General features: G+C 43.1%; 2 protein-coding genes across 5 annotated transcripts in view; both read right to left on the bottom strand.

Moving 5' to 3' along the window:
* The window catches only part of RINT1 (RAD50 interactor 1), a 21903-nt gene extending 10326 nt beyond the window's left edge, over positions 1-11577 (bottom strand). The window contains exons 1-6 of one of the 4 annotated variants that reach the window (XM_006026452.3): positions 11422-11577; positions 10161-10356; positions 5514-5755; positions 4648-4821; positions 3871-4020; positions 1919-2075 (exon numbers count right to left, since the gene is read on the bottom strand). In XM_006026452.3, coding sequence (XP_006026514.1) covers positions 1919-2075; positions 3871-4020; positions 4648-4821; positions 5514-5755; positions 10161-10337 — 900 coding nt within the window. In that variant the 5' untranslated portion in view covers positions 10338-10356; positions 11422-11577. The other 3 variants (XM_025207393.1, XM_006026453.3, XM_025207395.1) reach the window with 3 other exon arrangements.
* A 988-nt stretch (positions 11578-12565) lies between these two features.
* The window catches only part of PUS7 (pseudouridylate synthase 7), a 32422-nt gene continuing 28010 nt past the window's right edge, over positions 12566-16977 (bottom strand). The window contains exons 15-17 of the mRNA XM_014521225.2: positions 15352-15481; positions 15017-15108; positions 12566-13611 (exon numbers count right to left, since the gene is read on the bottom strand). Of these exons, the coding sequence (XP_014376711.1) occupies positions 13475-13611; positions 15017-15108; positions 15352-15481 (359 nt within the window). The 3' untranslated portion in view covers positions 12566-13474. The remainder of the gene's footprint in view (positions 13612-15016; positions 15109-15351; positions 15482-16977) is intronic.

A 16977-nucleotide genomic window follows, 5' to 3' on the forward strand; every position in this document is an offset into this window, starting at 1 on the left:
ACCCCCTCTACCTAAAGCGCCCCCCTCCAGCCCCAAAGCACATGTACGTGACCAGCCAGGACTCCCCACAAACCCCAGTAATAGGATCTTCATATTCACAGAATAGTAGGGCTGGGAAAAGTCCTACAAATGTTATCTAGTCCATGCACCTGCAGGTTGAAAGACACCTAGGCCACCTTTGTTCTTAAAAACCTCTCGTGAGGATTCAAGAACCCTCCCAGGCAGCCTGTCCTCATGTTCATTAGCTTTAGAGTTCGAAGGTTTTCCTGGTATCCAACCTAAAACTCAAACAGCAAATTAAGCCCACTCCTTTTTGCCCCTCCTCTCAGTGGACCTGGTGAACAACTGATCACCACCCTTTTTCCTTTCACGTACTGGAAGATCGTTACTTCCTTCTTTAACCTTCTCTTTTTGTACGCTACAGGAAAACAGCTCCTTTAGAAGTCAACCATAAGGAAAGTTTGAGCTTCTTACTTTATTTGTTGCTCTCCTCTTGGAAGCTGTCAGTCTACATCTTAGTGTGATGCCCAGCACTAGGTACATGCTACAGCTGAGGTCCCACCAGTGCCAAGTAGGAGGTAATTCTGCTCCGTCTTACTTATGACACAACATATACCAGACTGTCTCTTCTAAAATACAAAACAACACCCCAGCATCACACTGACAACTCATTCAATTTGTGATCCACCGTAATCCCTGGATTGTTCCCTATTTCGCATTCTCCTTCTTAAATGTACCATTTATCAAATGTCTTTACTAAATTTCATAATGTTGATTTCCAACCATTTATCCAATCTGTCAAGATTAAATTTGAATTCTGATCCTGTCCTCCAAAAGAACTGGCGATACCTTCCACGTTGCTGTTACCCATCACTATTTGCTCTCCCTATTTCATCATCCAAGTCCTTGACAAAAATACTGACTATAACCAAACCAGAACAGATTCTTGTGGGATCCAAAGTACCCTGCCACTTTGATAGTGAACCTCTAATAACTAAGAGCAGTTTTTGAGCCAGCTCAGCACTCACCTTATGGTATTTTCCCTAGTTTGCTTATGAAAATTCCCTATAATCTGATGTAAAAGTATGTCACATCATCATTTCACAATTATCCACAAGTAATCAGGAAACACATTCAGGAATTATTGTCATTGTGAAAATGTATCTACAAGTTCATCCAGTAATGTCACATCCAAGCACATGGATACAGAATACCTACTCCTAATGTAACTACAGCAGATCTGAGAACAGAATAAGACCTGTTTTCTTGTAGAAATGCATCTAAGTCATATACCAAGCTGAAAACCCCCTTGAACACTGATGGCAGTGAAAAAAAAAAATCAAATCTTTTTTCCAAATATGGGATGGTAACTAAACACTAAAAAAGACAAACTAAAAAAAAAGACTAATTATATAGACTCAGGCCACTAAAAGTGGCAGAATTTAACACTTGTAACCCTAGGAAAATACTGAAGATAATGACATTAAACCAAATATACTCTTTTATACACCAGTGACACCAAGCAGCCAAGAGAGGTGAAAAAGAGCTTCCACATATTCAGAGGGAATAAATCCACCCTCCTCAAGTTGTGGAATCTGTCTAATGCTACAGTAGGTCCTGCATCGGTCCCCCCACCAGATAGAGGGCAACAGCAAGTATAGCACAGGAATTTCCCATTGCCCAGGCAGGCAAACTGTACACTGCACCAACTTGCCATGCGGAAAACATGACCTGTGAAGCTTCTCCAAATTGTGTGTTCCCTCCACATGCACAAAGTAAATGGTTATGGTGAGCCCCAAGCATTCCAGAAAAAGAAAAAAAAAGCAGCCACAACCTTTAATAAAGTATGTGTCACCGTAGTTAGAAACGTTTAGTTTTCGGTAAAACTGTAATGAAATCAAGACTGCTTTTCCCTTACCTTGCTTAAAACATTAGTTTGTCTGTTCCCAGTGAAATGATACCTGAACCTTTTCTGAAGAGGATTTAGCATGATTTGCATTGGCAGAATAATAGATGGTGATGAAGGAAGAGAATACTTTTCTGGCAGTTGTTTTGGTTTGGTTATCAGTTCATCTCTAAGGCTTGAGAGTCAAGGATAAAATATTTTATTGATAGACCATTTATAAAAGCATTAGATCTTAGTATCATGATGTCGCAGGGCACTAAGGTGCCTGCTCCTATAAGAGCAGAAACTGCCTGTGGAGAGAGTCCTAAGAGCCAGACAGAAGCCCACAGGTGCAGCTTACTATGGCAACAGGCTAACGAGTAAATTAGCCTGCACCTAGTCAGCTGACCAGAAGAGGCAGGGCCCTGGGCAAATATAAACCCCAGGGCTGGGAGTAGAGTTTGAGTTTTCTGTCAGTAGCCAGGGGGGGGAAGGAGCTCTTGGAGAAGCAGCTCACCAGAGAGGCTTGGCTGCCTGTTCTACTCTGGTAGGATTAAGGGATTCCAGGAGCTCACCAGAGACCCTGGCTTATAAAGCACTTAGTGCTGGGAGAAGTTTGATGTTTTAAAGGGACAGAGCACACCCGGAACCGTTTCTATTATGTTATAGCCCAGGGGCTCAGAGTTTAGTTGCTGTTTGACTGATGGATTGGGTTGAAGCTACTGGGGAAGGAGGCGGCTTCACTGGGGGCCCACAATGCTGCAGGGACCCCAGCACCAGTGTGGGCATGGTGATAAGGGGCTGCAGAGAACCTGGAGCCAGTGTGGGGCGTGGCGATACCATCTGCGAGGCTTCGGGCGTGGTCAAAGGGGTGGTTCTGGAGTCACACATCTAGCCCATAAGGCTGGGAGTGTACTGTGAGTCACCCATTTTGAACCGGGATGCCAAAGGGATCTAAGAACCCACAGGGTTCAGTGGGGTCCAGCAAGACCATGTCCAAAATACAAACTCAAGGGCAGCCTCCCAATTTACTAAAATTACCAGCAAGACGTGGCGGGCAAGAAAGAGGGTGCCTGTTGGGCAAGACTGGCACAGTCAAGAAGCCCTAGGGGTATTACGGCCATCCCTGGGGACCCCATCCTGTGACACAAGTTCCAGCCCAAGGATTCTCAACCAAGGTGCTGCTCAGTATTAGTGCTGTTAGATGTGCAAATACCTACATAATTTGCAAGGTCAACACAGAAATATCAAATAGTTTCTGGCACCGTGGATTCCTATTTGATTTGTTATGGTCTTTCTGAGTTGTTTTTTCAACAGAAGAATCACACTATTTTTCTGTAGTCAAGAAATGAAAGCTAAGCACTGGCATCAAGGGATGCTCCGAGTCCAACACAGTTAAGAACCACAGTTCTAGTCAACTGAAATCAATGTTATACATACCATATTCCCAAAACATTGCAAATATGTTAATATAGAAATAGCTAATTATGTATTTAAAACAATTCAGGTTGTTGAGGACCGATTTGTCATATTAAGTGACAGCAAGGCAATTTAGTTAGGATATCTACTTTATCAGTGTTGCCAAAACATGTAGCCCTCTAACAATCCCACATACATATTAATATACTGACAGAACGCAGCTAGAGCTCAGGGGATTAATAGTGCAGAAGAAGAGCATTTCACCTTTTGGTCACTGATTTATGTGATACAAACTAGCAAAGAACAACTTTTTTTTTTTGTTACCAACTAAGGACTCTTCAGTGGAGTATGTGAAAAGTATTAATGATCTTAATCCATTTCTAAGAAACAGGAAATGCATCAATTCTTAAGTATCAAATCCTCAAACCCACTTTAGCTTGCAAAAGCAGCATCAAGTTAAATATAAAAATTTTAAATAATCATACATTTCTTCTTTAATGTTTGTTCACTGTTTCTACTAAAATTCACTGTGGGGAAAAAAAAATTAATTAATTAAATAAGGATACGAGGTTTGCAATTTCAGAAGTTGAGAAAATAGCGTCTCCAAATTATTGTATACATCTGGAGCACTGCCTGGTGCAGCAAGGCCAAAAACCTGAGACTGTGGTGGCCCAATAAATGGCCAGTGAAGCTGAGTTAATATCTCCTCAAAATCACTGTAACAGAAAATATATCCATTAACATGAAGCTATAATACAGTGGTTTTCAACCAGGGTGCAACAGCACAGGCACTGCTGTTGGGGGAGCAGCAACCAGATAAAACTGCCTCACACGCAGGGGGACTGGCATGTGAGCACTCCTGCATTAGGGTTCTCTGGTCAGCCTAAGCAAGCAAAAGAGCTGGCTTACGCTGTTTCTTCTCCTCCCCCCCCCGCCTACACGCACACATCCCCTTACCAAAAGAGAGTCATATGGAACAGTTCTACCTGTCCCACACGCCTGTTTCTGGGAGACGCATACAGGCCAGACCAAGAAAGACTGCAACAAGAGCCAGCTCTCCTGCCTGCTTTAGGCTGATCAAGAACCCTAATGCAGGACAAGCCTGCAGATGTGACACCGCCCTTCCTAGTGTGGTTGTGAAGCAGGCATGTAGCACGCTTTTACCTGGCGTTGGCAACACCTAAGCGGTTCTTAACTAGTAAGTTGAGCACCAATTGTGGTTCTCAACTGGGGATGCCACCACATTCAAAAAGAGTTGTGGAGGGGTGCCCTGACTCTGAAAACATTAAGAAGCAATGCTATAGCAAAATGTAAAAATAAGAGAATGGTAGTGCATTCCCTACCTTGAAAGTTTGTCCTTAAGAATTTTATGCCAGAATTGAACAGTGGACCTCACAAAAGAGAGAAGATGAGAACAAGATGACTCCTGAAGCTTAATATCCAGTTCTGCCATGGATGCTAAAGTAGTGGCTGCCTCTGGGACATTATTGGTCATCAGATACTGCTGAATATTATCACTATAAAATAAAGCAAAGTGATGGCAAAATTAATTACATATTACTCACCTTATTGGGTAATGAATTAAATTAAGCTTTTTTACAATATTGATTTTTGACCAGCTATATCAGTACTGTGAGTATACATGAGGCACCCAATTATACTTTTGGCTCAGACCTAAGCCAACAGAACCACTGAAGAGTAAGGCTGAAACTTCTGATGAAACAGTTTTATTTAATCTCTAAGTACAATTCATTTAAATAATGTTTTAAAGGGATGTTTTCTTCCCAACTCCAAAATAAGAAGAACAAAATGTCAAACTACATAATATACATGCCCTTCTTTCTATTCAGATATCCTCTGAAGTCCTGCATTTCCTCACCATTAACCTGTTAGATGCTGATTATGTCATTTCCTATATGGCAATTTACAACCAACTAAATAGATTCTTACTGTAAATATTTCTTCCTACTTACCCTTCACCAATCCCCTCCCATATACAAAATAGTTACTACTGTCAAAGATGCACCAAATTAGAAAGTCAAAGTAACAGCTTCCTCAAATGAGATACGAATTCTCAATCATTAGCAATTAAGAAGCATTTACAGTTCCAAGAATGTTCTTAAACTTGATTATTTAAGATTAAAGCTTTAAGTAAGATGCAAAATTGCCAAAATAAGATATTTAGAAATATAAATGGCTTTTTTTTTACCTTAGTTCTTCTATTCGTGAAATCCACTTCAGATAAGCGAGGTGTCGTTCCATTTCTTCTATTTGACTAATCAAGACACCAAGAGCCTCCATCCATGGTTGTGCTTTCAATAGGTGATTATCAATTGATTCAGACAGGAGAGTTTCTTCTTCCAGGAGCTGACTAAGAGTCTTGTTAGAATCCTCTGCATTCTTTAAGGCATTTTGAATTCTTTTGGGAACTTCTGATGAAACAGTAAGTACCTGTATTAATGGAAGAGAAATAGGTCTCACAAAAATGTACTGCATTATAAAAAATAAAACAAAAATATGAAATTGTAGAAAAACAGGACTGAGACCTCAGAATGTCATCTAGTCCAACCTTCTCCTAAAAGTAGGCTCATCTTCGTCTAAACCATCCCAGACAAATGTCTGTCTAACCCACACCTCAAAATTTCCAATGACAACGATTCTACAACCCTTCTAGGTAATCTTTTCCAGTGCTTACCCAGTCTCAGATTTAGGAATCAAGATTAAATATCTAACCTGAATCTACTGCAACATAAGCTGATCCCTTTTTCTGTCACTGGCAATGGACATCTAAACTGATCACCGGCCTCTTTAACAAGCTATTTCATATTTGAAAACTTATCAAATCTCCTCTCATTTTTTTCTTCTGTAAACTAAGTAGTCCCCAGTCTTCAAACCTTTCCTCATACATCTTATTTTTTAGACTTTTAAACCTTTTTTTGCTATCCTCTGGATACTTCCCAGCTTGTCCATATCATTCTTGAACTGTAGTACCCAAAATTAAACACCGTACTCCAAAGAAAGTCTCATTGTTGCCAAATTAAGTAGAAGAATTGCTTCCTATGCCTTTCATGCAATACTCCAGTTAATACATCCAGTATGCTATTCGCTTTTTTGCAGCAGTATTACATTGTTGACTCAACCATCTTGCCACAGACTACAGCCCCCAATCACTGCCTAAGTTTCAGTACTGTAGGGACTCATTCCCCGTTTTGTATTTATGCATTTAAATTGCTTCTTCCTAGGTACAATACTTTGTATTTGTCTTTTCTCAATTTCATCCATATTGACTTTAGAATATTTTTTTTAGCTTTGCTAAGTCATTCTGAATCCTAATCACAGGACCATAGAATCAATAGAATCACAGAATCATAGAAAATTAGAGTTGGAAGGCACCTCAGGAGTCATCTAGTCCAACCCCTTGCTCAAAGCAGGACCATCCACAACTAGATCATCCAAACTATATCTTGTCTTCTAAAGTGCCTGCTACCCCAGTCAGATTGGTGGCATCCTTAAATTTAATAAATATACACATTAATGACTTGGAGAATGGCGTTAAGAAGCTACTGAACAGTACTCCACCCAGGGCAGACCTCTGGGAAATCCCAATTGATACCTTCTAGCAGTTTGACATTAAGACATTAATGACTGCTGTTTGAGCACAATTCTCCAAATAGTTTTACACCCAACTTATATTAGTTTCATCTAAACCAGCAGTGTTCAATTCATCTGGTCCCACAAATCTGGATCCATTGAATGGGGCCAGTCCATGAGCTGGATCTGGCTTGCGGAGTTGTGTCATCTGGCCTGCAGGGCTCCCAACAGATCTGGAAATTTAACAACGCGGGAGCAGTGGCAGTTAATGCTAAATTTCTGGACCTGTGAGGAACCCCCCCAAACCAGATGATGCAGCCCCCCAGGCCTGGATCCAGTCACCCCTGATCTGAACTATATCTTATTAGCTTAGTCAGAGCTAGTGCCCTAAGTAGAGTGTGATCTGATTAGCATGTTTATTTGACTTGTTTTTAGTAAACAAAACTACAGAAGTACCCCCATGTTAATTTTATGTCCCAATAGCCACGAGTATTTGAAATGAAATATTTTGTTAGGTAAAAAATTAAATACAGCACACTTAATGTGGCTCAAATGTTATATTCAAACAAATTCAAAGCTTTATGTGGAAAGAAATTATTTTTATTGGAATACTTGTAAAAATGTACAGACAATATACAATAGCATGTGTGTTTGCACACTGTTTGCTTAAATTTAAGAAAAAAAAATGAAGGCACTGAAAACTGCTGATACACTAATTTTAGCACACCTAAAGAACTGTGCATTGATCTGATATCCCATGATTACCTCTTGGCAAAACTGGCCAACTGTGGCCTTGGGTTCACCACGATCCACTGGCTGGGGAATTGGCTCCGTGGTCAGACCCAGAGGGTGGTAATAGACGGAAATCAATCATCATGGTGCCCTGTGACCAGTGGGATCCCCCAAGGCTCTATCCTTGGACGCATATTGTTCAACATCTTCATTAATGATGTGGACATTAGAGTCAAAAGCGGACTGGCCGAGTTCGCCGATGACACCAAACTCTGGGGCAAAGCATCCACACCTGAAGATAAGAGGGCGATCCAGGCTGACCTGGACAGGCTCAACAAACGGGCAGATGAGAACCTGATGGTGTTTAACACTGAAAAATGCAAGGTTCTCCACCTTGGGAGGAAAAGCCTGCAGCATCCTTATAGGCTCGGCAGTGCTACAGTGGCTAGCACTACGGAAGAAAGAGACTTGGGGGTCAGCATTGACCACAAGATGAACATGAGCCTGCAATGCGATGCTGCGGCTAGTAAAGCGACCAAAACACTGGCTTGCATCTATAGATGCTTCTCAAGCAAATCCCAGGATGTCATGCTCCCGTTGTATTCGGCCTTGGTGAGGCCACAGCTGGAGTACTGCGTCCAGTTTCAGTCCCCACAATTCAAAAAGGACGTGGAGAAGCTTGAGAGTCCAGAGAAGAGCCACGCACATGATCAGAGGTCAGGAAAACAGATCTTATGACGACAGGCTGAGAGCTATGGGGCTCTTTAGCCTGCAAAAGTGCAGGCTCAGGGGTGATCTGATGGCCACCTATAAGTTTATCAGAGGTGACCACCAGTATCTGGGGGAACGTTTGTTCACCAGAGCGCCCCAAGGGATGACAAGGTCGAACGGTTATAAACTACTGCAAGACCGTTTCAAGCTGGATATAAGGAAGAATTTCTTTACTGTCTAAGCCCCCAAGTTCTGGAATAGTCTGCCACTGGACCTATTCAAGCACCTATGTTGAACACCTTCAAGAGAAATTTGGATGCTTATCTTGCTGGGATCCTATGACCCCAGCTGACTTCCTGCCCCTTGGGCAGGGGGCTGGACTCGATGATCTTCCAAGGTCCCTTCCAGCCCTAATAGCTATGAAATCTATGAAATATGCTATGCTTTGGTTTTGATTTGACCTGCACAGTCAACTAGGTGAATTCATAACTTGATTTTTGGTTTGGGTTATTATGCAAGTGTATTTCCCCTCCTGTTTACAAATCAACAAAACACATATGTACTCTCTCTCACACTTCCTAGGGATAATCACCTGAAAAACATTAATTACAACTCTGAAACTGCCACACCTGCCTAATATTGTATTGGCATCCATTATGAATTTTATGAAACAATGAATTTTTAGAAATGGAAAATTTCCCACATAAAAATAAAACACTGGAAAATTTTCCACCCCACATCTCTGAGCTGAGCTAGTTCACAAGAATGACATAGTAGTAAGTAAGGCTTTGATACTATCTCCTATTAATCTCTAGGTGCTACTAAATTAATAACCTGAGGATATGTTCTAGTATTGTTCCAGATATCAAACTTAGACTGGCTGGCCTGTAATTCTTTGGATCCTCTGTTTTCCCTTTTTTCAGTTTCTGGGACCTCATATAACATCTATGAGTTCTCAAAAGACAATAGCTAGTGGTTATGCAATCATTTCAGCCAATTCCTTAAGGAGCCATTGATTTTTAAATATCTAGCTTACTTAGGAAACTTCTAACTTGTTCCTTCCTTCCTTCCCAGGAGCTCAATACACACACCCCTCCCCTCTCCACAGTAAAATATACATGATTGTTTACTTAAGGATGTAAAAAAAAACAGCAGTTTTTCTGGCATTACTTAAAATATTGCAACATACTATTTACCTGAATCCAAAACAACCCTCAATAATTAAGACAACCCTCAATAATTAGATTCTATATATGGAAAATGTATACACTTGTTTTAATTTTCCATATATAGAATCTAATTATTCCATCTTAAATCTCTTCCCCCCCACACACACTGCTGCAGCAGGGAAAGCAATGGCAAGGGTGCAGACACTAGGGGGCAGGGGCAGTAGCAGTAGCTGTGGCTCCAGCCCTGACCCCAGATCAGGGCCAGAGCCAGAGCTGCAGCAGCTGCCTCCCCGCCACCACCTCCCATGTTAAACAGGGGGAGAAAGCATCATTTTGGATTTGAATAAATACAGGAAGTACATATATGGTTTGGCAACGTACAGTAAAATTGCTGATATCTGGCACAAATGGGGAATGAGGGAGTGCTGGTTCTGTAAAAATGTGGGTTACCTGAGGGCACAGGGTTTCCACCCAGACATGGAGCCGGAGTTGGTGGCAGCAGCCATATGCAGAGTGGGGGGGGGTGGCTGCACATGGAATGGAGGTAGCGCTGTGTGGTGGGTGGCACCAGCCACATGCAAGCTTTCCCCCCTGCTCCTCTGTCATACTGTTTTTACTACATTAGTGAATTTGAGAACTGTGAGAATGCTTACCTGCTCCTCCAATTGCCTTTTGTTTTCTGAGAGCTCTGCTATTAGCATGCCAAGTTTTGTTAGGGAATTACGATCATTTCCAATTTCTCTTTCCACAAATTCAGATACATAGTAGGGTATATCACAGTGATCTGGATCTCTAGCGACTAGTTGTCTTCCAACTTTAATGGCCGCCATTTTTTCTTCACCTGCAGCACTGAATTACAGGATATTTAGTTAGCCACCACCAACACGGAGCTACTGACCACCAGAGTGAAACAGGGCCAAAGAAAATTCAGTTCAAAACTATTCTGTGAAAATACTGCTTCCATAAGACTATCCACATGCATAAGTTTTTGTGGGGATATGGCCTTTAATCCACAAAGTATGACACACACACACACACACACACTCATCTGCTGACGAGTGCACAGAACCAAAACACAGCTACGAGCAAGAAAAGTTAACCAGCTTTTACTCCTCTGACACTATATTTCTAAAAGCTACTTGATTTTTGGACAGGCACTTAGTAAGCAATCCTACTCAATTTACTAAGATGAGCTGTGTTTGGGGAGTTTATGCATACTGTTGATACAGGAGGTGAGGGGGTGTGCGCGTGTATGTGTGCACGTGTGATCTGCTTTCATAAATTATTTTTTCTGTAAGCCGCCCTGAGCCTGCTTTGGGAAGAGCTGCAACAAACATCCAGTAAATAAATAAATTTATTATATATAAAAAAATAATAGAAAATGTTTTACGGTCCAACTCCTGCAACGACCTTCAGAACTCGGCAGCTTTGAAAAAAAGTGAAATTCATGTGTGAGAGTTGTCTGGTCAGGTTATCATCCCTACCTCAACAACCGGATTAAAAAAGTGCAAAACGTGTCAAATATTTCATGTGTAGGCAGCTGAAGAAACCCGCGGCCATTTGAACATTGGCTTAAAACTTCTTTGAAAGAAACGCGTGGAAAAGGGGAAAAAAAACTTAGAAACCATTTATACTCGTTAGTCTGGTCACCGCACCAGCAGCCGACAGGCTTGGCCCGTGAAGCTGCAGGCGGTATCTTTGCCTTGGTGCCTTTTGGCTGCTTCAGTCCGGCACAGCCGCAGGGGAAAGAGGAGGGCAGGGGAGGGGAGCGGAGCGGAGCGGAGCGGGCTGCCGGCCGCGCTGTCGCTGCGGGCAGCCGCGAGTCAGCACAAGGCCCGTTTGTGGGAGCAGCGCCACCCCCCAAACCCCGCGAGGAGTGACCGCGGTCGCACGACTCGCGCAGCAGCCGCCCACCGGGACGAGTCTCGTCGCAGCACTTGCAGCCGAGCCGGGCCGGGCCGGGCTTCCCCCAACTCCGCTTGCAGCCGCCGCCACTCCCGCCGGGGCCTGAGCCCCGCCCCTACCGGCCGCGTCCACAGTCCCAGGTCCCGCGAGAGGTGGCGAAGTCGCCCGAGCGCGCGGGTCACGTGCCTACAGCGCCAGAACGGAGAACCTGACACGCGCGAGACGCACGCGCGAGGAGGCCCCTCCGGCGGTTGTTGCCATTATTGCAGTTCCGCCTCGCCCCACCCCCAACGAGGGGCGGAGCCTGGCAGAGCCCCACGCCCCGTGGCCAATGGGAGAGCGCGGTTGGGCCCCGCCCCGCCCCGCCCCACCCCACCCCGCCGCAGCGCGCAGGGCAGTGAGGGGCAGCCAGGTGTTCCCGCCCCCGGGCTATCCTGAGGCGGTCTCAAGGACGGCGTACAGGCTGAGGGGTGGAGGGTGGTGCTGTGCTGGTCTAAGGACGGTGACAGGCGAGGTTTCGCGGGTAAATCCCAGTTCTTTGATTAGACCAACTAATGCTGCTTGGTTGAATCAAAGAGAGCCCGACCTCAGCGCTCTGACGAGGATCAGAATTAACCCAGGGCTTTCACACAGGAAGCCTAGCTGTGCTGTTCTGCCACAGAAAACCTGCTCCATCACTTCTGCTATAGGCAAAAAGAGCGGGGCAGGAGTGCGCATTGCCCAAGGGCACCTCTAGGGCAGCCAGAAGTCTACACAAGGTTTGGGAGCAGCTACAATAGTGTGTACTGAGATGTGGAAACACCCCTGTGCCCCCAAAGGCATCTCCCTCTGCTCCCAACTAGAGTCAACGTTTTGGAAGTTTTTTGTTTTACTGAACACCGTTCTGCAAACCGCCACGGCGGGTCGGGGCACCAGCCCGCCCAGGCTGTCGCCTTTAAGCAGCTGAGAGGTTTTTTGGGGTTTTTTTAAAGAAAAGAACGGGTCAGCCATACTAGGAACAAAAAAAGGCGTCCACCTGCAAGCACATACTGCATCTCCACCGATGCTTCTGGCAGTTCATTTTTTTTCCCCCCCTCTCAAGAAAAGATACTTATGTTTTTGTATTATTCGCACACAAATCCAATGCTCAAAAGAAGATGCAAACAACTTGCACTATTTACACGATTTATTAATTCAAGCAGCAGAAAACAAGTGTGTTTTGTTGGTTTTTTAAAAATTATAACATCGAAAATGCAACAGAACTGCTGTTAGAATGGCTTTTTAATCCTCCGGTGCCGGGAGATTGGATTTGCCCAGCTCATCCACTGCCAGCAATGGACCCACCAAATTTCTGGTGCCCAGGAATTAGCTGTTATTCATGAATACTCATCTGGACTTTTTGGTTAATTTGTTTTTGTTACCTGTTCTTTTGTACAGGTACTCTTAGAGATGAAAACATGCACAATATTTTCATAATAAAATTTAGAGCTCAAATAATTAAAAATAGCTGTATCTGTTTACATCACATAAAAAGGAATGAAAAGTTTTGCCAATCGATTCATTTACCAATCAGTGCAAATGCTACTGGCATTCCAACGCTACTCAAATGTACTCCTCTGAAATAAATATTAATTCTTCAATCGTATTTAATAATTCTTCTCTGTAACATTAGCATGCTTGCAGTGACTTTTATTCTGTACTGAACTGATGAAAGTATATTCAATGCTCTCTGTACTTATAAAGAGAAAAGCAATTTAGTATTTCCAAAAATCTGAGATTGCTGTCCTAAGCCCATTTCTTCTTAAACTGTAGTTGTGCTAGAGCTTAAATAGATTATTGGCTCAGGTAATTAAAAAAGCCAAAGCATTAAGTTTTTTTTTGGTTTTTTTTTTTGTTTTTTTACAAACACCCATATTGCAAACAATTATTGAATTAAATGCTTAAGCTAAAAAAAAAAAAAAAAAAAAAACTTAAAAAAATACAAACTTTTTTCTTCTAAAAATATTCAATGGTTTGCACAGGACAGGAAAATATGAAAACTCATTCATATTTTAAAATCTTTATGTAGTTTTACAGCATTCATTCAGCGAAGCCACGTAGTATTCAGCTGTGTCTGGTTTTTTATACTCGTGTCCATTTTTAAGACTTCTCGAATTGCCATGGTAGCGTAAGTGGAAGGAGGAAGAGAGAATTCCATCTTCAAGGCCCTGAATTTACCCTCTGTTAGGTATGAAAGAAGCAAATAAACATTTCTGATGCTGTTCTGTCATCACATCATTTGTCCTATTTTAAGTATTTTCTCGAAGTGGTAATCTTAGCATGAGGTTCATAGATTCATAGATTGTAGGAGGCTGGAAGGGACCTTGCAAAATCGGGTCCAGGCCCCTGCACTAGGCAGGAAAGACAACTGGGGTCACGTGACCCCGGCGAGGTAACTGTCCAGTCTCCTCTGAAGATTTCCAGGGTAAGTGATTGTACCACCTCTGGAGGGAGTTTATTCCACAGTCTGGACACCCTGACTATGACAAAGTTTTTCCTTGCATTAAACCTGAAATGGTCTTCCTGGAGTTTGTGGCCATTACTCCTGGTTTTCCCCAAGGGTGCCCTGGTGAACAGTTGTTCGCCAAGCCCTTGATGTACTCCCCTGCTGTAGAGGTAAGCTGCTACCAAGTCCCCTCTTAGCATTCTCTTTTTCAGGCTGAAGAGTCCCAGGTCCCTCAGTCTTTCCTTGTATGGCTTGCCTTGCAAGTCTTTGATCATACAGGTGGCTCTTCTCTGGACTCAAGCAAGGCCCCCACAGTGAGGGAGGGAGTCAGGTTAGAGGCTGGGGTGAATGGGGCCCCAAGGGGTCATGGGACAGAGCCGCTGGGGGAGGGGGGCACGACTCACTGCCGCTCACGCACCCCTAGGGGAGCCACGGGCAGGGGGCTAGTGCCCCCCCAGATATGTGCCCAGGGCAGAGGCACGCTACCCGCTGTGGGCTGGGGCTCCACGCCCTGCTGCCTTTGCCCTGGGAGCCGTGCACTGGCCATGCATCCCTTGCCCAACCAGTGGCATTGTGTGGCTCCCAGGGCTAAGGCGGCAGGGTGCAGAGCCCCAGCCTGTAGCCTGCCTCTGCCCCAGGCACAAATCCAGGGGGCACATGTGCCTCCCCTGGAGGTGCATGCAGGAGTGGGGAGCCTCCCACCCCTCCCCTGTGCCTCTAGACAAGCCTCCTGCAGCTGTCACACAACCCCTGACCCAACCCGTCTGCCTCTGCCTGCCTTTCTGCCTCTGTCTGTGCATCTGTCTGCTCCTTGCTCACAAGCCACAACCCCCCCAGCCCCGCTGCTGCCCCTTGCTCCTGACCTACAGTATACCACATCCTGCCAGGGTATGCAGGGACCCTCCCTCCCTCCTTGGTCTCCAAACTCTGTCCCCACACACACCCACAACCCCCCACACCTTCACAAATAACACCCTCCCTGCCCCCCCCCCACTTCAAAAATAGCATCTCACATTCAGATCTCTTGATTTTGAAGAGTTTGTTTCAATTTTTGACAGGGTTGGGGTTGGCAATACTGTTCTAACAAACTTTATACTACACCAGGTCTGTAAAAATCCATAGAAATATTCTTACTCTTACCTTTAGGAAGGACAGGTAATGGTTTTTCCTCCAATTTGTCCAAGTCCGTATTAAATAATGGGATTTTAGGATCATCATATGCAACAACCTCCCTTTATAAAAACACAGGACAAAACCTTTTTATATTTAATTTTGAAGTATTCAATACTAATAAGTTTAACACAAAGTTCCCTAGTTTGGGCATAATATGCAAAAAATATAAAAGATTCACATATATCATGCCAGTGAACAAACTGCAATATTGACCATGAAGTAGATGCACAGGAGAACAAGGCCTGTTAGCATTTTTGCAATCCTACTATTTCAAATATATTTCCCTGTATACTACTACTAACCAGTTGACATTCTGAGGTCGAATGATGATCTTTCTGTAAGCTCCAGATAATGAGTAATCTCTAATTTTGTGTCGCATGTTGTTGATATCAAGATTGTCAACAGTTAGCATTTCCTTGTAGGCATCACCAACTGCAATAAAAGGAATCTTTAAATAAATGAAACATTAAGTAAACTTAGTCTTAGCAGAACACTCAAAAATATTAATTTACAAGCAATTATTTCCCTGTTTTCAAAATTCTTGAGATCTCAGAAGAGATTTAGCATATACAATGTTAGCAACTCCTGCAAAATATCTTTTTTCATAAAGCCCCACCTGCTGGAGTCATGTGATCATGCAAGAATCTGTTTCCATTAAAAATATTTTTCTAGTCCTGATATCTATGTTAAAAACCTCATAATAAGAGAACTATACATTTATTTCTTCTAAAAAACCTTATGGTTTTTGGCATCTTACTGCACAATTCCTGAAAGTTAGCAGTTTGCAAAACCACACATTTCAAAAAAGGAAAGGAAAAAGGAAAGGAAAGAAAAGAACAGGAAATAATTGTTCCTGTTGCTGGAAGTGACAGGAACAATCCAAGTGGGAAAACTACTTTAAAAGCACAGGAATAAATTGATAAGGAAATTTAAATTAATGCCCTAAGGGATGTCAAACTCAAGCCACGTTCCTGCAGGATCCAGACTGCAGGGCTTCTCACAGGCAATGGAATGAGCAGTGGTGAGGCAAGTAGCTCCAGCCTGCCAACACACATACCCAATGGGGGCTCTGTGCTCTGGATTTTGGTGGCAGAACTCTCCTCCAAATTCCTGCTCCCTCTACCAACTCCTGAGGCCCACAACATGGCTCTACAAGGTAGGTATAGCCTGTAGGCTGTAAATCTAACACCCTTGCTTTAATCATATAAAAACAGATGCTTTGTAATGGATTAAACTGGTATTTAAAAAGCATTACTATGTATACTTTGCACATTTGGTTGCTGAAACACTGTTCAATCTCTCTCTCTCTCTCTCTCTCTCTCTCTCCACAAATGGCATCTGCTTTGTATTTTAAAACTTACTGGATCAAATTCATTGCCAACATGTAACTTTCACATGGTCAGGAAGTTATAATCAGGAATGAATTGCCTCAATAGTGAAGTAGAGTTGTGTGCAAGAAAATATTAGCAGCTGGTCTATCACCACAGTGAGCACACTTTAAAACCAAACTATGCCGCATATAGAACAATTAAGGATAGTATTTAAAAAAAATAAATAAAAGCTCTTAAAAATAAAAGTTAAGATATATTTGGACTAAATTTGGTTTCCTCTATGTCACAACCCAAAGGGTGTGATTTTTGTTTTTGTGTGCTTCGGCACTGCTAAATTGTTCCCGCTAAATTATTGCTTCCTTGCACGGTGGAGTTTTCTGCTGCAAAAGAGAACCCCGGTGCAAGGGAGAATTTCCCGCCAATTTGAAGCTTTCTTTGCAGGGTGCATTTCTTTGTTGCAGCACAGAAATGCTCGTTGCAAAGAGTTCCCACCATTTGTATGCTAATTCGAGTCCCATTATTGGCCAGTTCTAAATTATTCACACGTGGCAGCTAGTGATTGGCTTGCTAGCCGTATAAGAAGCTTGAGTGGTTTCC

This window comes from Alligator sinensis, unplaced genomic scaffold (assembly GCF_000455745.1).
Source record: "Alligator sinensis unplaced genomic scaffold, ASM45574v1 scaffold100_1, whole genome shotgun sequence".
Lineage (NCBI taxonomy): Eukaryota > Metazoa > Chordata > Crocodylia > Alligatoridae > Alligator > Alligator sinensis.